This window comes from Anomaloglossus baeobatrachus, chromosome 5 (genome assembly GCF_048569485.1).
Source record: "Anomaloglossus baeobatrachus isolate aAnoBae1 chromosome 5, aAnoBae1.hap1, whole genome shotgun sequence".
NCBI lineage: Eukaryota > Metazoa > Chordata > Amphibia > Anura > Aromobatidae > Anomaloglossus > Anomaloglossus baeobatrachus.
The window spans coordinates 392,310,148-392,332,600 of record NC_134357.1 but is presented as its reverse complement, the minus strand read 5'-3'; the positions used below and the strand labels follow the sequence as shown (position 1 = coordinate 392,332,600).

The 22,453-nt window shown below is 43.1% G+C and overlaps 1 protein-coding gene across 1 annotated transcript in view; it reads right to left on the bottom strand.

Annotated features, from left to right (window-relative positions):
* Positions 1-22,453, bottom strand: part of ERBB2 (erb-b2 receptor tyrosine kinase 2) — a 147,941-nt gene that overhangs the window by 32,500 nt on the left and 92,988 nt on the right. The window contains exons 2-8 of the mRNA XM_075350132.1: positions 20,960-21,111; positions 12,900-13,086; positions 9,860-9,994; positions 7,937-8,023; positions 2,603-2,715; positions 700-841; positions 315-428 (exon numbers count right to left, since the gene is read on the bottom strand). Of these exons, the coding sequence (XP_075206247.1) occupies positions 315-428; positions 700-841; positions 2,603-2,715; positions 7,937-8,023; positions 9,860-9,994; positions 12,900-13,086; positions 20,960-21,111 (930 nt within the window). The remainder of the gene's footprint in view (positions 1-314; positions 429-699; positions 842-2,602; positions 2,716-7,936; positions 8,024-9,859; positions 9,995-12,899; positions 13,087-20,959; positions 21,112-22,453) is intronic.

Sequence of the window (22,453 nt, the reverse complement as noted above, 5' to 3'; positions counted from 1 at the left end):
CCCCTGCTCTATAGTATAGTGGGAAATTGCCAAGCATAGTATTTCTTGAAATCTCACACAGAATGAATAGAGATAATTTGCTCTGCATAGTGCTTTCCCTGAGATCAGTGAGTGTCCCAGCAGTCGGATTCTATTCGATCAATAGGTTATCCTTTATTCTATAATAGAGGAAAACCTATATACTTGGTACAACACCTTTAACAATCAAAAGCATACAAAGGAACAGTGTAGCTTAATATTATGCAACACAAACACATAATAAAGCAATGTCCATGAGGACTTCTGAATGGTAGAAGAAAACACCAGTTAATCACCTTTCGCACACTTGTCACATTTCTCACACTTCTGCACGTCTCCTACTTTGATCTCTTCAGTTTCTTTTGGGCAAAGAAGAGTGCAAGACCCAACGTCTGAGGCCAAGTAGTTGTCTAAGTAGCAAAAATGACGTCTTATGTTAGATTGTAGCATATACCTCAAAATCTATTTACAATTTTATGTTACTTTTTAAATTATTATGGAAAAATGAGTGATCGTCCCTATAGGGGCTATAATAATCCCCAAGAAGTCCAACTGTTTTTCAAAGATATTTATGAGGTCATATTTTGTAATACAATTTACAAATGGAAATATTGTGCTGTATGGATAGTGGAGGTACAACTGATACTTTCCCCAATAAAAAAATCAAAGAAGCCATCTTACAAGGACAATTGATCACACAGGTTGCTCCAAAGGTGTATCTTGCGTTGGGGTTGACTACTGTCTGGAAGGTCTGTGAATTATATATGGTAGGGAGAGGACAGTGCAGCTCACAAATGCCACTGTTATTAAAATTCAGACATGCCTGGAAGAAAAGCAATAATATTTAAGTCGCCTGCAAGTAAAGAATAAAGGCACAGAAAGTTAAAGTGGATCTCTTGCTACAATTTCTTCTATGAAATAGTCATAAGGTGATGTACATGTTGCAATGTGTTGCAGGCTGAGCAGCAGACATGTAATCAGGTAATTAACAGCATGACATCCACAAGAAACAGAAGAGAAATGAATGCATATGATATGTTGGCTCTTCAATTCTTCCTGGTCAATGGCGCCTTAAAGAGATTGGACCATAAACATTTATTGACCATCCACAGGATAGGTAAAGTGTCTGGTCACTGGGGTCCATCGGCTAAAACAACCACAGATCAACCTGTTTCCCTCATTTGAAAGGCATGGTGGTCAGGTACGTGCACTGTTGTCTACTCATTTTCTAGGGAATTGACAAGATAATCAAGTACAGTGGTGGGACCCCCTGAATTGTACATATATATCCTGTGGTTAGGTGTCCCGAGTAGGGGACCCCATCTATAAAATTCAAAAGCTTTAATAGGCCATTATGTCTTATAATCTAATATATAAAGCTGAGTGTATTTATGTGTGTGTATGTGTGTATGTGTGTGTATGTGTGTATGTGTGTGTGTGTGTGTGTGTATGTATGTCCGCTAAAGGAATCTGCACCGTCACATTTCAAATCACAAAATTTTGCACAATGAACATCGTAGACTATTTTTTGAGGGATAAATTAAACTCCGTGCTTTACAGTTATTCACCAAAAAACCTGTTTTCATTCCAGTCCATGGCGCTGGGAACTACAGGTCATTTATAGGAGCTCTGATTGGTTGCTATAGGCAACGAAGGACATTCTTAGTATAAGAAGCTTATGTGTGAGGTAATATGATTTCGGTTGAGAGACGGATCGAGAGAGACAGAGAGACACAGAGAGATAGAGAAAGACAGACAGAGAGAGGCGGGTAGGGAGAGAGACAGACAAAGAGACCAACAGAGAGAGACAGACAGATAGAGAGACAGAGAAACAAACAGAGAGACAGACAGACAGAGAGAGAAACAGAGAGACAGAAAGACAGAGACAGACAGAGAAAGAGACAAACAGAGAAAGTCAGAGAGAGACAGACAGAGAGATAGAGAAAGACAGACAGAGAGAGGCAGGTAGGGAGCGAGACAGACAAAGAGACAAACAGAGAGAGACAGAGAGAGAAATAGAGAGACAGGCATATAGACAGAGAAACAAACAAACAGACAGACGGAGAGAGAGACAGAAAGACAGAGACAGACAAAGAGACAGACAGACAAACAAACAGACAGAGAAAGACATAGAGAGAAAGACAGGGAGAGACAGACAGAGAAAGAAAGAGAGAGAGAGAGAAACAGAGATAGAGAGGCAGGTAAAGAGAGAGACAGACAAAGAGAGAGACACAGAGAGAGACAGACAGACAGCCAGAGAAAGACAGAGACAGACCAAGAGAGAGACAGACAAAAACAGACACAGACAAACAGAAGCAGACAGAGACACACCAAGACAGACCGAGAGAGAAAGACAGACAGAGACAGAGAGAGACAAAGACAGACAGAGCTACAGAAAGAGACAGACAGAGACAGAGAGGGAGACAGACAGGGAGAGAGGGAGAGTGATAGACAGAAAGACACTTAGTTACTATCCTGGGCAACGCCGTGTACTACAGCTAGTACAATATAAGCACAAATGAAAAAATGATACAAAAGTAATGAAGATGAATATCAACAAGTAAGAGCTTCTACATAGTCTCACCAGGCAGTCAGTATTTTTGGGTCCAGTACATCCAGCCGCGCACTGGCCATGGCAGCAGTGATTGGTAGAGTTCCCTTTACACCTCGGGCAACTCTGGCAAATAATGTTGGTCACTATCACAGAGAACACATCAGGAGTCACAAACCAGGGCTGTTACAGCATTTTATATCACAATGCTAGAATTTTAGGATATTTGTTTACAGAAAATACAACCATTCTCCTCAAAGTTTAACTGAAGAAAGTCTACAAGGTAATAGACCTTAAACAATAACCAAACTTTTTTTCTTTCAATGTCATCCAGGTAATGCAAAGCTTTAAACATTTGTAATCAAGTTAATTTCCTTATTTTGCTTCTTTCTTGTCCAAACACTATGCTGCAGAGCTCTTTCAATGCTCCTTTCACCTGCTGTTTGGCAAAATCCATACACTACATTTCAACAATCTGTGCATGGACTTCCCATGTCTCAGTATGGGAGTGGGGAACATAGAGGCTCAGACAGGGAAAGCTCCATACGCTGATGCTTTCATGAAAGCAAAGTTTAGGATCTCTGCAGAAATTAGCAAGTAAAACTGAAAAAAGAAATGTAGGAAAAGCTACATATGAATATAGTATAAGGACATTGCCAAACAGCAGTTGAAAGACGCTTCAAAAGGAGTATAAATGTTGTCCAGTCTACAGAACCACATCGTTATGGAAGGATGCCAAGAGCCAAAGTTGAGTTTTGCTTCCTCTCTGGCCCAGGAGATGAGGTATGATCAGACCATGTCCCTGTACGGTCAGACACGGCCATTACACAGCACATAGCAGGAGCACATTTTTAAGATTATATCAGCACAGGAATATTTTTTGAAACACATGTCCAAGTTATACGCTAGTGTGAGTGAGCCCAAATAGTGCTCTTTTAAATTGGAAAATATACGACATTAGTAATAGGGATACTACTGTAGTATGGGTTACGGCATGGGACAATATAGGATTTTTTCATAGTACATGAGTAGAGATTGAGCCAATGACATCTATAGTATTTTAAAAAATTAATTTAAACTACTTTATTACAAAGCCACATACGGTTTATGTAGGAACAAAAGATTCCTCACATGAAGGAATAAGGGTGGCTTTACACGCTACGAGATCGCTCCAGCGATCTCGTTGGAGTCACAGATTTTGTGACGCACATCCGGCCGCTGTAGCGATCTCGTTGTGTGTGACTCCTAGGAGCGATTTTGGATTGTTGCAAAAACGTCCAAAATCGCTCCTCATTGACATAGGGGTCCTCTCCCAATTATCGCTGCTGTTGCTTGGGCAAAGTTGATCCTCGTCCCTGTGGTAGCACACATCGCTACGTGTTACGCCGCAGGAACGAGGAACCTCTCCTTACCTGCCGCACGCCAGCAATGAGGAAGTAAGAAGGTGGGCGGGGTGTTCATCCCGCTTATCTCCACCCCTCCGCTTTGATTGGGCGGCCGCTTAGTGACGTCGCTGTGACGCCGAGCGAACCGCTCCCTTAGAAAGGAGGCGGTTCGCCGGTCACAGCGACATCGCCGAGCAGGTAAGTACGTGTGACGCTGCCGTAGCGATAATGTTCGCTACGGCAGCGATCTTCACATATCAGCATAACGATAGGGGCGGGTGCTATCCCGCTCACCATCGGCTAGCGATATCGCAGCGTGTAAAGCCCGCAACGATATATACTGCTCAAAAAAATAAAGGGAACACCAAAATACAAAATCCTTGTTTAAGTGTTCCCTTTATTTTTTTTGAGCAGTATACATACATCTTTTCCAGTAAGACTATTTTTCTTGCATTTGGGTATACAGAGGCATGTAAAAGTTTGGGCACCCCTACTCAAAATTACTGTTATTGGGAAGATTTGAGCAAGGTGAAGATTAAATGATCTCTAAAAGGCATAAAGTTAAAGATGACATATTTCCTTGTACTTAAGGCAAACAAAAATTATTTTCACATCTTTTACATTTTAACATTAACAAAACATGACAATGCACTGATTCAAATGTTTGGGCACCCTGCATGGTTAGTATCTAGTTGCACCTACTTTGGCAAGTATCACTAAGCTTGTAAATGCTTTTGGTAGCCAGCCAAGAGTCTTTCAATTCTTTTGTGAGGGATTTCCATTCATTCTTCCTTGAAAACGTCTTCCAGTTCTGTGAGATACCTGAGTTGCATGTACTGCTCTTTTGAGGTATAGGTATATATGTTCAGGTCAGGGGACTATGAGGAGCCATTGTAAAACCTTTAGCTTGCACCTTTTGAGGTAGTCTATTATGGATTTAGACATGTGTTTAGGATCATTCCCATTTGTAGAAACCATCCTCTTTTCAACCTCAGCTATTTTACACATGGTGTTTTGTTTGCATCAATAATTTGTTGAAGTTTCATGGAATTCATTTTTCCTTCTATCTGAGAAATGTTCCCCATGCAATTGACTGCAACACAACCCTAAAGCATTATTGAGCCACCCCCATACTTAATGGTTGGCGATAAGTTCTTTTTTTGTAATTCTGTGCCCTTTTTTCACTCTACATGTCTTTGATTATTGTGGCCAAAAAGTTCTAATTTAACCTCATTGGTCCACAGGAATTGTTTCCAAAATGCATCAGGCTTGTTTAGAGGTTCTTTTGTATACCTCTGACACTGAATTACAAGGTGAGGATGCAGGAGAGGTTTTCTTCTGATAACTTTTCCACATAGGCCATATTTGTGCAGTAGAATTATGTATCAGAATCTGCTAAATTTTCCTGAAGGTCTTTGCAGTCAAAGTTGCGATTTGCCTCTCTAGCAATCCTATGAACAGCTATCACAGAAATGTTGCTTGGTCTTCCAGACCTTATCTTGACCTTCACTATTCCTGTTAACTGACATATCTTAATTACATTTCGCACTGAGAAAAGGGCAACATGAAACCACTTTGCTATCTTCTTATAGCTTTCTCCTGCTTTATGGATCTCCCCCATTTTCATTTTCACAGTGTTAAGCCCCCGTCACATTTAGCGACTTACCAGAGATCCCGAAAACGATGCGACCTGATAAGGATCGCTGGTAAGTCGCTGGGAGGTCGCTGGTGAGATGTCACACAGTCAGACCTTACTAACGAGTCAGTAACGATACAGGTCGCAGTAGCGACCTGTATAATGATCTCTGCTGTCATTGGGACCCTGTCACACAGTGTCAAACATAGCGATGCGTCCTGCCCAGCAGGACATCGCCTTTGAAGAAAATGGTCCAGGACATTCAGCAATGACCGGCTACTTCACAGCAGGGGCCAGGTCGTTGCTGGATGTCACACACAGAGACATCGCTAGCAAGATCGCTGTTGCGTCACAAAACCGTGAGTCAGCAGCGATGTCGCTAGCGATGTCGCTTAGTGAGACGTGGCCTTATGGCAGCTGTTTAGCAGAACCTATGCCTGCTGTATTTGGTAGAAGGTTAGGGAGGCTGGGTTTTTATAAAGCTCTGAAATTTGGATCGTTTGGCCTTTCCTAACAAACCAGCCATATCCCTAACAGGCTACTTAAAGCCTGAGCCTGAAACCTTGGTCAAAGTTATCTGAGCACACAAATCTCCAAGGGTGCACAAACTTTTGCATCAACCCATTTTCCTTTTTTGTAATTTGAAAAATATAAAAGATGTAAATATATTTCTTTTTTTTTTTATAAAATACAAAGGAAGTCTGTCATCTTTAACTTTTTCTGAGATCATTTCATCTTTAACTTGCTTAACTGTTCACAATAACAGTAATATTGACCAGGGGTACCCAAACGTTTACTTGCCACTGTATAAAAGTCTTGTCCTTTAAAAACAATGTCAAGCGATCTTAATCCAGCATCACATGGCTGAGTCTTACATAGCATGTGATCTCTTACCATGTGATCAGCGCACATTACCACATTGAGTGACTGTCTAGCATAGGTGTGCAGCGTCACTTACATTGGGAGTGGCCACATGATTGACATATGCCATTTTCCCTCCCTGATATGACAGCCAGTGAAGGGAGGACACAGTGTGGCATCAGATGTTGTCACATGATCATCGTATAGGCGGGCTACACCTACATGACGCACTGGGGATGTGGAGTCAATTTGGCCACATGACGCTCTGCCACATGACCACCGGATGGGTGGTCCCCACCCACATGATGTGCTGAGGGTGTGCATCTGGGAGCATCTACCATGAAGTGACATTCAGTTGTGTGGTCGCACCCGGCCCACACAGCTGCTTTAAGAGGATCTGTGAACTCCAGAACCAGCATACCTGTATACTATTCCCCAAAGCCCAGTTTACTTACATGGGAGATAATTCTCAAGTTTAAAGGGGGCTTTACATGGAGCGGCATCTCTAGCGATGGAACCCGCCCCCGCCATTTGTGCGTCATGGGCAAATCGCTGCCCGTAGCACACAATCTCGCTTGTCCGTGTCACACGTACAGCCCTCCCTAACGATGTCGCTGTGGGCGGTGAACAACCTCCCCTGAAAGGTTCGTTCGGTGTCACAGTGACGTCACAGAGCGGGCCGCCAATAGAAGCGGAGGGGCGGAGAGCAGCCGCATCTCCGTCACTCCCACCTCGGTGCTCGTTGAGGACACAGGTACGCTGTAGTTCGTCGTTCCCGAGGTGTCACACATAGCGATGTGTACTGCCTCGGGAACGACGAACAACCTGCGTCCTCAACAACCAATGATTTTTGTAAAATGAACGACGTGTCAACGATGGACGATTCAGTGAATATTTTCCATCATTAACGGCCGCTCGTTGGTGCCACACGCAATGACATCGCTAACGATGCCGGATGTGTGTCACGGAATCCATAACCCCGGCGATATATCGTTAGATACGTCGTTGCGTGTAACGGGGCCTTAAGAGATCTACTCTGATTGATGTTCTTATAATGGGAGGGTTTCCTCCCTAAATCACAAGATCAGCACAATATAACAGTAAGATATGATCACTAACATCATTATTAGATGGAATGGCACTTCACATCACAGACGGGCTCCCCGCTCTGCCATATCACGGAATATGAGTTTTTTTTAAATGATACTTTATCTGCCATTTGCTTATGCTTGACAAACGCCGTCTGTTGGCCGAAAAGTTGCTGTGATGTTGCATGTTAGATAATAAAAAAAATAAATTACAATTCTTTTGCCTTGAAAATACTTGGTCCTGTAAAAGAGTTCCACCATCCTAGAGTCGCAGCTGGCATCATAGTCCGAGATTTCAATATTATCAAATAAGGGAGCAGAATTGATTATTATGGTAACTTCTTGAGTTTCTTCACTCGGCATCACAAAGGTTATGCAGATCATAGGAGATACTTACAAATCTGACAGTTGTCGGTGCCCTCTCCCCAGCAAGACCCAGCTCTGCTTGAGGGTAAGGAGCCACAGCTGCTTGAGCATTTAGGACCTTACAAAAGAAAAAAGAAGCAAAAAGAGTCAACAACGAATTTCATCTTTTGTCATGCATAAGGAAACTAAAAGGTCTATGTATGGCAGAAATACCAGCATAAGGAGCAGCGGTGATGAGCATGTGTGGCTCTATTACACAATACATCAGATAAAGGCTTTATTTTGGGTTTGTTCCGATGAACAATTGAATTATCATGCCAACAATTTGCAGATAGATGTAGAAACTTGGCACTCAAGATAAATGTGAATAGTGGTCGTTTATTGACAAGAACTTGTAGGACCAGCACAAACACATACGTTTCGGTCAAAGACCTTCATCAGTCTGCGTGCAGGGGTCCTCAGAAGGTATAGCAACTGGCGTAATCAGGAATGACGCGGTGTCCTCCGTTGTCTATGTGGTAATGCGTAATACCTGATTACGCCAGTTGCTATGCCTTCTGAGGACCCCTGCACGCACACTGATAAAGGTCTTTGACCGAAACGTATGTGTTTGTGCTGGTCCTACAAGTTCTTGTCAATAAAAGACCACTATTCACATTTATCTTGAGTGCCAAGTTTCTACATCTACTTGAGAAGGTTTTGGACCCTACTTGAGCACCACCCTAGAAGTGCCGTGTGTATCAACTCAACAATTTGCAGATATAACTGGTTCCAAGTGCAACTATATCCGGATATCAATGCCTGAATCTTGTCCATGCCTAATTGCCTGAATATTGGTCATTGCTAATTTAAAAGCCTCCTGTAAGCTGTTAGCTTTGATTGTGTAGACCCAAAAGCTACTATGAGCATGACAGCATGCACTATGACTTATTAGAAGAGCAGAGTAGGACATCATGCCAAACTCTCCGACATGGCGTTGCTGGAGTTATCTGAAAAAGACAGACCAGTGGAGGTTGCTGTATGTCTGGAGTGCTTTGCTAGAGTGTCTCATGCGGGACCGGAGGATGCTTCTCTTGACTCGGAGGAACAGCCAAGATAGCACATTTCACAGAAAATGTTTCTAAGATGGCATCGTTCTCCTCCACTAATGTCCATACTGAGAAAATAGACTATGGAGGACAACTTACAATTGCTTGGGGTTCCAGAAAGAGAGGAGGGAGGGGATGTCATGTATTTTTTTTTTTTGAAAAGTGGCTCTTAAACTACTTGGAAAAGACACTGTTTCACTTCTAGTCACCAACGTGAAAGCCCACAGGGTTCTGATGCGCCCACTACCTCCAAGGCACCACCTCGCTCTGTGCTGATTAAGCTGCTTCACTTTAACACTAGAAGTCCCAGGAATTTCGAGCTCCATAGGGCTCCAATGGTAAAAATGTCAAATGACCCCTCTCTGGGACTTCTAGTGCTGGATCTGGAGATTATCTTACGAAAACCCAGTGATCACCCTATTCTCATTATTGAGAAGAGAAAATATTTGTGTTTCCAGATTGGTCCATGGTGGTTCAGAAAAAGAAAGCACACATTATGGATATAAAGAAATGTCTAAGAGCCTTGCGCATCTTCTACGCAATGCTGTATCCTACTCAATTGCGAGTTATAGTTCTTGCCAAAGTCTAGATATTCGAATCCTCCAAGGAAGTTACTCAGAGGAATGGACTTCAACGAAGGGCAGATATGACAAAACATGCAGTGATACAGGAAATACAGCATGCTGGAAGCCACTGATATGGAAAAGTGCCTTTGATTTTTTACTGCTGATGTAACTTAGGTTGATATATTTTAATCAAATCAATCTAATAAGCAATAATCATGAAAACCAGCTGAAAACTACAGATCAGTGTAATGTTGTATTGATTGACCAGCTTAACTACTGATGCCCCTCAAACATGCTTACATAGACGTTTTCCACTCTGTAGAACCACATCCTTTTGGAAAGCGTTACTCTTGCTCTGCACGTCCTGCCATTGGATGCCTTCATGAAAGCAAAGTTGGGTATTATTCTGTATGATCACCCCTCCATTTAGAATCTCTGGAGAAAAGATCAAGGGAAAGAAATAAAATAAAATTAGAAAAGGTTATATATGAGTAAACATCAAAGATATGAAGGCTCAATTTTGAAGAAAATTAAACCATTATTCTTATCTTCAGGGTGGATATGGCCAGATGCTGCTTGTAAAAAGATGATAGATAGATACTATAAAGATGATAGAAACTCATTAGAAAAGGACCTGTAAGCAGTGGGTAAGTCCTGTTGTCTAGCAGCAGTGGTCGTCGGTTTCCAAGACAAGCGGTAAACAAAAGGAAAATGCTACTACGGTATCTCATAAATGGCTAAAAATGTTAATAAGCAGTAAACTGCAAAATTACTTGTATTAACAAGCACTATCTAATAATATTATTTATCAAGATGGAAATAACCCTTTAAAGGGAACCTGTTAGGTGCAATGTGCACCCAGAATCACAAGCAGTTCTGGGTGCATATTGCTAATCCCTGCCTAACCGTCCCTGTATACACTAGCATAGATAAAGAGATCTTTAGAAAAAAGTATTTCTAAAGATCCTTTATAATATGCTAATGAGGCCAGGGACTATTCGCAAGGGTGTGCTGACATGCTAATAAATGTGCAGCGTCAGAGACATGGTCACTCTCACCTCTGCTGCCACCATGGTTTTCGGTTTAGTGCACTCGATACACTGATTCACTATGTTGCTTACTGTACAGGGCATTGCAGGACCTTAGGTATCCTAAAGGCCGCTTTACACGCTGCGATATCGATACCGATATCGCTAGCGTGGGTACCCGCCCCCATCTGTTGTGCAACATGGGCAAATCGCTGCCCGTGCCGCACAACATCGCCTAGACCCGTCACACTACTTACCTGCCTGGCGACGTCGCTGTGACCGGCGAACCGCCTCCTTTCTAAGGGAGCGGTTCGTTCAGCGTCACAACTGCGTCACTGAACCGCCACCCAATAGAAGCGGAGGGGCGGAGATGAGCGGGACGTAACATCCCGCCCACTTCCTTCCTTCCGCATAGTGGCCGGGAGGCAGGTAAGGAGAGGTTCCTTGTTCCTGCGGTGTCACACGGAGCGATGTGTGCTGCCGCAGGAACGAGGAACAACTTCGTTACTGCTGCAGTAACGATTTTTGAGAATGGACCCTCATGTCACCGATGAGCGATTTTGCATGTTTTTGCAACGATGCAAAATCGCTCATAGGTGTCATACGCAACGGCATCGCTAATGCGTCCGGATGTGCGTCACCAATTCCGTGACCCCAACGAGTTCGCATTAGCGATGTCACAGCGTGTAAAGCCCCCTTTAGTTACAGCCATGCATATAGTGTCAGTTAGTTGCTAGTGGTTCTAACCATGGATAGCTAAGGTCTTGCAATGCCCTGCACATGAGGTAAGCAACATAGTGAATTTGAAGAACTATATTAGATTTCTCATTGGAGCTATTTGCGAATATTATTAATATTTCACCTACTATATATTGGGATAGGATCTTGGAGATGGGAATAAACCATTAAATAAAAAAAATATATAATATATATATTTGGTATTACGAACTCGTACTGACCTGGGGAATCATATTGCGAGGTCAGTTTTACCATATAGTGAATATGGTAAATAAAAAACAAAACAAAATCGAGGATTTGCCCTTTTTTTTAATTTCACTACATTTTTTTCCCGTTTTCCAGTACAATATGGGGCAGAATGAATGATGTCATATTGCTGGAAAAATAAAACAGTTATAACTCTCAGAAAAAAGGGAGGAAAAAAAGGAAAACCTGAAAATTGCTGGGTGAGGAAGGGGTTAAAGAGCTTTTGAAATAATTGTCCAATTACCTTTGGTCCATTAACAAAGAGGCAGCTACATATTAAAGAGTTGTAATTCCTAAACCCTTACTACAATCAATTTAGGGGCAGAGTCACACTTGCGTATAGCTTCTGATGTGAGAACATCAGATGTGATATGCTAATTACCCTCGGCTCCTGCTCTGCTGCGAGAGTGGTCCGGGTGTCATGCAACTGTGACCCGATCCTGAGATCAGATCACAGCTGCGGAGGATAAGGTGGGATTAATTCCCCCACTTCCCCCATTGTCAGCCTTGACTTGTATGGGTGCGAGTGACACAGCTCTCGCTGACAATCGTAACATACTGTGATTTTTTTTCCTCAATACGTTTAAGGTTGAGAAAAAAACTTGCAGATGTGAGCTGCAACATTGTGTTACATGGGGCCAAGTGTAATGCGAGATTTTCTTGCATTGCACTAGTGCGAGTCATACGCAAGTGTGACTCTGCCCTAAGGCTATGTGCCCATGCTGCGGAAAATTCAGGTCAGAACTCACTGCATCCGGTACGCAGTGGGTCCTGATTGTGAGCACGTACCCTTGCAGGATCCATAGGACATGTTATTAGCCAGCCAGGAGTTCAGCACATATATATATATATATATATATATATTATTCTTTGCACAGTGATATCATTAGTAACTAAAAGAACATTTGTGTAGACACCGCTCTACAAAAGTAGAGACATTCAGAAAGGAATAACAATTCCTTGCTCAACAGCTGCATTCACTGCAGATACTTTATTCAAATTAAATCTTTTACTCCTATTCTCAAATATTTTTCCACTTTTGGAGAAAAAGTGCCTATAGCTTATTGGGCAAACCAGTGAGTTGAAGGTAAGGCCAACAGCAGTAGTAATGTATACTACATCCAAGTGCCTCATGGTGCCAAGTGCAGTCAGATATAATGCCTTTCTTCTCTACCTCTAGATTGGGCCACAGTGGCTTAATCCCCAATGTGTAGACTTTATATGTAGAGCGCCTTTGTACTTACCAACATAACTGGCTATACATGAATATTTAAGTCCTGTCCCCAGTCTAAGTTAGAAACGTTCTCAAGTTTGCTGGCATGGCTCACCTGTCAGACTCCTCATCCGCAGTTCTCGTAAACCCGCAGGTCCTTCAGATTGTGAATTGGACAGCACTGCAAGGGCATAACGATCCTGGTAGAGCTGAGTTCCACGAATAATGCGTAGTTTCTCCAGGGGAATATAATTCATCAGATTGTGGGCTATTAAAACATAGCCTTGCACCTCCTTAATGTCCTGAAACAGAAATTGTGAGTTATATCACACACAGTGCCATTCAGATCTATTGCTGTTGCATTGCCAATGTAGGCACCCTCATATGGCTGCAAAATAACGACAATGCTGTAATTAGAATTAAATTAGTGGAGTGGAGATCAAATCCATAAAATAGCATGAAGATCCAACGAGCCGTATCACCGAGCACTACATGGGTCCTCTACATGACTACTAGCCCTGGGGGTCTACACCATGCAGTCTTCAGAAGGTCTTATTACACATGGATGGTGCTGCTGTCTGGTGCTTGTGGTCTAGACCAGATAATACAGGTAATATGTAAGCTGTCATCAGAATTTCTGCAATCATGAACGTCGTCTGGGGCTATCAGACAAGAAAATGGGAATTAGCAAGCAAGAGCCCAGACCTGAATCCTATTGAAAATCTCTGAGTGACCTGAAGAGATAGGGAGGGAGATTTACATGGGAGATACCGTCAAAATCTGACATATTTGGAGACCTGCTGCACTGAAGAGTGGGCAAAGATTGCTTCTAAATGTGCCATGCTGATAGACTCCTGCCCAAGAAGACTGAATACTGTCATAAAGTCAAAGGATTATTCAACAAAGCATTAGTATAGGATTACGCATATTTATGCAGCTACATTATTTTAGTACTATCTTGTTTTCCCACCCGAAAAGATTTCAGTTTGCTTTTCATTTGAATTGTACAGATCATAGGTGACATTAAATGTGTAAAACGTTTTATTTATTTATTTCTTATGCAAGGTTTATAGAGCGCCATCATATTCCACAGCGCTTTACAGACAGGATCATCACTGTCCCCACTGGGGCTCACAATCTACATTCCCTATCAGTATGTCTTTGGAGTGTGGGAGGAAACCGGAGAACCTGGAGGAAACCCACGCAAACACTGGGAGAACATACAAACTCCTTGCAGATGTTGTTCTTCTGAAATTATTAAACCTGGCATTTTAGCAGGAGTGTGTAGACTAGATTTTTTATATACTCATTGTATGTGTACATATATTAAAGGGAACCTATCATCAGATTTGACCCCTATAAGCTGCAGCCATCACCAGTGATCTCTGATATGCTGCGTTCTAGAGTACTGTATATAAGAGCCCAGGCCACTGTGTAAAACTTAAAAAACACTTTTATTATACTCACCTAGGGGGCGATTCAGTCCGATGGGCATCGCTGCTCTCCAGTCCGGTGCCTTCTCTCTGCAGCAACCGTCTTTCTTATTCGCAGGCCCGTGTGCATGACGCATCCTACGTCATCCACACAGGCCGGCATTGCGGTCCTGTGCAGGCGCACCTTGATCTGCCCTGTTAAGGGCAGATCAAAGTATTGTAGTGCGCATGTGCAGACGGTCTTTCACCTTTCCTCGCGCCTACGGATTACAGTACTTTGATCTGCTTTCAGCAGGACAGATCAAAGTACCCTGCGCAGGACTGCAGTGTCAGCCTGTGTGGATGATGTAGGACGCGTCATCCACACTGGGCTGAGTAGGAGGATGGCTTTCACAGCAGAGAGGAGGTGCCAGAAAGGAGACCGGACTGCCCTCTAGGTGAGTATTATAAAGATGTTTTTTACGTTATACAGAGTGGCCTGGACTCATATACAGTATTCTAGAATGCTGTATATAAGAGCCCACTGGTGGTGGCCGCAGCTTATAGTCGCCAAATCTGGTGACAGGTTCCCTTTAATAATATGTTTACAGACTATTGCATATGTACATATGTCCAATACATGCAAATGTAGACTTAATAATAATAATAATAATAATAATTATAATAATAATGATAATTATAATAATCATTTTTATCTACATACAGCCAACATATTCTGCAGCACTTTACAAGTCAGCGAGGACAAGTACATACAATAAAGACATTACAGATGCCCTGCTCGACAGCTTACAATCTTATACTGAGATATATTTTCATATATTGATGTCAATCATGTTTACAGGTTGTTATATCCGTGCTTGTAAAAAGGCCCCTCCTGAAAATGTCTGAATTGAGATAATAAACCACATTTTTTATCTTATTATGGTGAACCCATTGTTTTGTTCATTTTGAGATATGCTTCGGGTCGTTGTGATGTTGAAAGGTTCTTCTTCATCGTTAGTTTTCTAGCAGAGGCTAGATTGCAAAATTTGCTATTTAAAACTATATTGATTTCTCTTCACCTTGACTAAAGCCCATTTCAGCTGCAAAAAGACAGCAATGCTGCCTACACCATGCTTAACTGTGGGTATGATGTTCTTTTGGTGGTGCACAATGTTTACTTTGCGCCAAACATACGTTTTGGAAGAACTTTGGACAGAAAGTTCAACCTTGGCCTCATCAGACCATAATGCATTTCCTACATGCTTTTTGTAAACTTTATATAGGCCTTTGGCAAAACATAGCAGAGCTTGGATGATTTTTTGTAAGAAAGACCTTCCATCTTGCCACCCTACCCCACATGCCAAACATATGAAGAATATGGGAGATTGGATTGTTGTCACAAACAGTACACAATCAATATTTGCCAGAAATTCCTGCATCTCTATCAATGTTGCTGTAGGCCTCTTGTCAGCCTTCCAAACCAAGTTTTATCTTGTCTTTCCATCAATTTTTGAAGGACACCCAGTCCTCAGTAATGTCACTGTGGAGTCAAATTTAAGCTACTTCTTGGTGATGGTATTCACTGTGCTCCATGGTATATCTAATGCCTTGAAAAAAAATTGGGCCCTTCTCCTAACTGATAACTGTCAATAAGATCCCCTTGCTGTGTTGTAAGCTGTTCACGGATCCTATTAGCAAAGCTAAACTTTATATGGGGCTAATCAGAATTACTGTAAATGATGGCAGCTGTGTACTGACTATGTAACATGAGTGTAAATGTTTTTGATATTTAATGTGAAAGCAGCATAATATAGGACAAGTGATCTTGAATCCAAGAATCAGTTACTTATTAGGCTGTTTCAATCCAACCAATGTTCTATCAGCAGGAGATTATCGCTGCCTGAATAGGTCACTCGTGCAGGCAAGATAAAGACAGATGGCACATCCTACCTTTCTAATATGAACAGGTGCAAACTGAAAATGAAACAGTAACAAAAGGGAGATATCTAAGGCTCTGTGCGCACTGGGAAATGGAATTTTCTTGTGAAAATTCCGCATCCTCTCAAAGATTACCGCACCCGCGGTAAAAAACCGCGGGAAACCGCACCCGAAAACCGCATGCGGTTTGCCGCGGTTTTACCGCGGTATTATTCGCGGTATTGCCGCGGTTTTGCCGCGTGCGGGTTCGGATGTGCTTTATTGCATTCAATGCAATAAAGCACATTGAAGAAAAAAAAAAAAAAAGTCATTTAATTCTGAGATAGTAGATAGATAGATAGATAGATAAAGAGACAGAAGAATAGATAGAGGGATAGATAGAGGGATAGATAGATGACAGATCGCTGTATTTCCCACGGTCGGCAGTGAGTTCACATTACCGGCCGTGGGAAATGACCGGTAATTACCTCTGCTGTCTGCTGCATTCAGCCTGTGTCTGTGACAGTCGCGGCTGGATGTCAGCAGTGCAGGACGCCGGAGCTGTGTGGATTACGCCGGAGCTTTGTTTGGGGGGGGTTAATAAAATGGTGAACGAGGCTTGTTGGTTTTATTTAAAATAAAGGATTTTTCGGTGTCTGTGCTTTATTCACTTTACTTACGGGTTGATCATGTCAGCTGTCACATAGACGCTGCCATGATCAAGCCTGGGGTTAATGGCGGTGGTCCCCCATCACCATTAACCCCTTGTTATATTACCCTGACCGCCACTGCTACACGGCGGCAGGAAGAGCCGAGGACACGCCGGTATTGTCGCATAATGCATGCGACAGTGCCGGGGCAGCTGCGGCTGATATTCTCGGGGGGGTGAGGCGGGGGACATTAACCCTGCCCCTCTCCCTCCCCAGCCTGAGAATACCGGGCCGCCGCTGTGTGCTTACCTCGGCTGGAAGGTAAATATGCAGCGGAGCCCACGTTCTTTTTTTCCTATATTTCCGTTTTCTTTCTATGTGTGTTCTATGTGTCTGTGTCTATGTGTTCTATGTCTGTGATGTCTGTGTGTGTGATGTGTGTGTGATGTCTGTGTGTCTGTGATCTGTGTTTGTGTTTACTCTCTGCACGGCTTCCTCTTCCTGTAATGACATCACTTCCCTGCAAAACCGCAAGCAAGTGATGCACATTACCGGAGGTAAACCGCGAAATACCGCAGGGAATAACGCAGGAAAACGCAGTGAACCGCACAGAATTTGCTGCCTGCGTTATTCCCTGCGGGATTTCATGATTAACATTGAGTCAATGGAGTGAAATCCCGCAGCGATGTGCGGAAAAGAAGTGACATGCACTTGTTTTTGCTGCGGGATTCCCGCAGCAAAACATGCAGCTGTCAAATTCCGCCCAGTGCGCACAGGATTTTTTTTCTCCATAGGATTTGCTGGTGATTCACTGCAGAGATGTTATGAACATTTTCTGCAGCGAAACATGCAGCAAATCCGCGGAAAATCCGCGGGAAAATTCGGTAAGTGCGCACATAGCCTTAGCACTCTGCAGTGCTAAGATATGTGGAACAATGAATATGGGAATATAGACATACATTACTGCTATGAAAAAGCATGTGAAAACTAAGATACTTAGCACACAGGAATGGCCATTGTTATGTGAGCCCAACAGCCTACGGCAAGAGAGGCATTAGCTTGATAGGGACCCAGGAAAAATGAGGTCAGCGTGCCGCTGGCTGTTGGGCTCACGTAAAACTGGCTAATTTTGTGTGCTATGTATTGTAATTTTTACATGTTTTTTCATAGCAGTAATGCATGTCTATATTCCCATATTCATTGTTCCACATGTTCCACATACAGCGGCGGTGCATTCTGCAGCTTCTGTCACCTGCATGCAGCAGAGCTGGATGCGACGCTGGAGGACTGTGGAGTACGCCAGACATGGAGGCTTTGTCGGGGTTAATAAATTGGTGATGAAGGACTTTGTTATTGTTTTTTATTTCTAATAAAGGATTTTTCGGGGGTGTGTGTGTGTTTTTTAACTGTAATTTACAGATTAATCATGGAAGGAATCTCGGGGAGACGCCTGACATGATTAATCTAGGATTTAGTGGCAGCTATGGGCTGCCATTAACTCCTTATTACCCCGATTTGCCAATGCACTAGGGTAAATCGGGAAGAGCTGGGTACAGTCCCAGAACTGTCGCATCTAATGTATGCGGCAATTCTGGGCGGCTGCTGACTGATATTGTTAGGCTGGGGGGCTCCCCATAACGTGGGGCTCCCCATCCTGAGAATACCAGCCTTCAGCTGTATGGGTTTATCTGGCTGGTATTAACATTGGGGGGGACCGCACGCCGTTTTTTTTAATTATTTATTTATTTATTTTACTGCACAGTATAGACCCGCCCACCGGCTGCTGTGATTGGGTGCAGTGAGACACCTGTCACTCAGCGTGGGGGCGTGTCTCACTGCAACCAATCATAGGCGCCTGTGGGCGGGGAAAGCAGGGAATATGAGATGGCTGTGTGCAGAGCACAGCACGCCCGCCGGTATAAAGGCTCGGTCACGCTGTGCGGGCCGGCCAATCACTGCAATTCCACAACTAACAGGGCTGTGGCATTGCAGTGGTCTGCCAGCCAATCCCTGCATGAGGGCTGGCTCTCAAAAGAGCGCCAACATGCAGGGATGAAGACCACGAGTACAGCACGAGTATCGCGAAATTACTCGATACCCGCCGAGTAGCCCGAGTACAGTGATACTCGTGCGAGTACCGAGTAGTAACAAGCATACTCGCTCATCACTAATTACCATGTTCCACATATCTTAGCGCTACAGAGTGCAACTGTCTCCTTTTTGTTACTCGTGCAGAGCAGTTAGACTAATCTCTGTAACATGCCCTCACCACTGATTAGCAGCTTGCTGGATATACAGTGTACACAATAAGCTCCCAATCAGTGGTGTACACAATAAGCTGCCAATCAGTGGTGTGCACAGGTTATACACACTTTAGCAATCTGACCACTGTTAAACAGAAAAAGAAGAATAGTCCAGTAAGTGATACATCACTGGAAACAAGTAGTCCAGTAAGTGATACATCACTGGAATCAAGTAGTCCAGTAAGTGATACATCACTGGAATCAAGTAATCCAGTAAGTGCTACATCACTGGAATCAAGTAGTCCAGTAAGTGATACATCACTGGAATCAAGTAGTCCAGTAAGTGATACATCACTGGAATCAAGTAGTCCAGTAAGTGCTACATCACTGGAATCAACTAGTCCAGCAAGTGATACATCACTGGAATCAAGTAGTCCAGTAAGTGATACATCACTGGAATCAAGTAGTCCAGTAAGTGATACATCACTGGAATCAAGTAGTCCAGCAAGTGATACATCACTGGAATCAAGTAGTCCAGCAAGTGATACATCACTGGAATAAAGTAGTCCAGCAAGTGATACATCACTGGAATCAAGTAGTCCAGCAAGTGATACATCACTGGAATCAAGTAGTCCCGTAAGTGATACATCACTGGAATCAAGTAGTCCAGTAAGTGATACATCACTGGAATCAAGTAGTCCAGTAAGTGATACATCACTGGAATCAAGTAGTCCAGTAAGTGATACATCACTGGAATCAAGTAGTCCAGTAAGTGATACATCACTGGAATCAAGTAGTCCCGTAAGTGATACATCACTGGAATCAAGTAGTCCAGTAAGTGATACATCACTGGAATCAAGTAGTCCAGTAAGTGCTACATCACTGGAATCAACTAGTCCAGCAAGTGATACATCACTGGAATCAAGTAGTCCAGTAAGTGATACATCACTGGAATCAAGTAGTCCAGCAAGTGATACATCACTGGAATCAAGTAGTCCAGTAAGTGATACATCACTGGAATCAAGTAGTCCAGCAAGTGATACATCACTGGAATCAAGTAGTCCAGTAAGTGATACATCACTGGGATCAAGTAGTCCAGCAAGTGATACATCACTGGAATCAAGTAGTCCAGCAAGTGATACATCACTGGAATCAAGTAGTCCAGTAAGTGATACATCACTGGAATCAAGTAGTCCAGTAAGTGATACATCACTGGAATCAAGTAGTCCAGTAAGTGATACATCACTGGAATCAAGTAGTCCAGCAAGTGATACATCACTGGAATCAAGTAGTCCAGTAAGTGATACATCACTGGGATCAAGTAGTCCAGTAAGTGATACATCACTGGAATCAAGTAGTCCAGCAAGTGATACATCACTGGAATCAAGTAGTCCAGTAAGTGATACATCACTGGGATCAAGTAGTCCAGCAAGTGATACATCACTGGAATCAAGTAGTCCAGCAAGTGATACATCACTGGAATCAAGTAGTCCAGTAAGTGATACATCACTGGAATCAAGTAGTCCAGCAAGTGATACATCACTGGAATCAAGTAGTCCAGTAAGTGATACATCACTGGAATCAAGTAGTCCAGCAAGTGATACATCACTGGAATCAAGTAGTCCAGTAAGTGATACATCACTGGAATCAAGTAGTCCCGTAGGTGATACATCACTGGAATCAAGTAGTCCAGTAAGTGATACATCACTGGAATCAGATTATCTTGCCCTATTTTAGTCCATGTGTACACATTAAGTATTTGGTGAGGGGTTTTTTTACCTCAGTATTTATAAGCCAAATCCAGAAGTGGGACAATGAGAGGAAAAGTATAATGGAAACAAGTGCAAACTCACCAAATACTCAACATGTGCACGTGGCTTTATGCTGCTCTCAGATTACATAGCAAAAACCTGCTGAGCAATTCCCTTTAAGAGGTCCAGTAAAACTCACCTTGAGAAAAGACACATCATCATTCTCGTTTAGGTAGGTGATCTCTAAATTCCCCAGGATAATCTGACAATCCTGATAGATAGTCCGCAATGTCTTGTAATGATTCTGATAGCTGTAAGGGCGAAGCAGTTTCATGTCCGTTCCAGTGCAGACTGTGAAATGAGATGGGATAATTAATATTACTGCATTAACAATCAGACGTAATGTCAGATTTCACATGCGATTTCTATCTATTGTCAGTAAGAATTATGTCATTTTCCAACCCATTTTCCAGGAAAACCTGCATGAACACTTGAAAATGGCTGAGTCTGAATATAAAAGTAACCACGGGTACACAGCTCATTGTTAGTGCAGTCACTCTCCATTTATTGCACTGGAGTGACGAGTTTCCATCTTAACATAAGCATTAAAGGGTAATTATAGGCTCCTGCTGGGAACACAGACATAAGGGGCAGCCCAGCTTTATGTTTGAGCATAGCAGATCACACAGGGATGTGCCCCTGGTGGATGAATATGGTACTGCACTCAGTGCAGCACACTACTGCAGTCTGCTCCCGGTTGTGTGTACCCAGTCTCCACTTTCACAACAAATGCTATGTGGCCTCCTTTTCACATAGACTTGTATGGGTGATTTTCATCAGTGATGCTGATAACTGACATGTCACTGCGATTTTTTTACAGACACATGCACAGCGGAAAATAACGGATATGAGAACAGCCTCATAGACTTTATTGGGTACATGATCTATCCGTGAACACATGAATAAAAGACGTACATGAAAAACAGACCTCTGAACGGAGGTCCAAAAAAGTTCACAGCACATTTATTATCAAAGATTTCACATCCCCTTCCCACCCCTATTATTACACTGGACTCTGGCTGACAGCTTTACCTTTTATTTTGCACCAGAATATGTCACAGTTATATTGCTATAGAAATTACACGCACAGCTCCAACTGATCAACAGCATTATGCAAGAGTGAAAAATTAGCGATATTGTGCAAAGTTGCATCAATTTGGCTTAAAGTGAACCTGTCAGGTGCAATATGCACGAACCACGAGCAGTTCTGGGTGTGTGACGCCCTGGACTAGCCAGGTAGTCACAGACATACCAACATATACACCCCCCCACCCTAGACAGCAACAACAATCAACCAAAAACCCTTGTTGCCTCCCTACAGGGTCTGATGTCCACACCAGGTGGGGCGGAGCCAGGTGGTTGGCCCCACCCACCGAGGAGTTCACAGGCCTGGAGGCGGGAAAAGCAGTAGATGAGTTCAGGAGGTGAAAGTGAGAGGTCAGAAACTGCAAGTGTCTGGGTCGGAGCCCAGGCACTGACAGCAAGGTTGGCAGACGGTGGTGGCCGTCTGCAGGAGTTAGCGGAACTCTGCAGAGCCGTAGGACCGGGGCTGGGCGGTGGCCCACCGGTACCGAACTGAGGAGCGGAGTGAAGCTAAGCACACAGGCAGGGCCATCGGACCCCGACCAGGCTT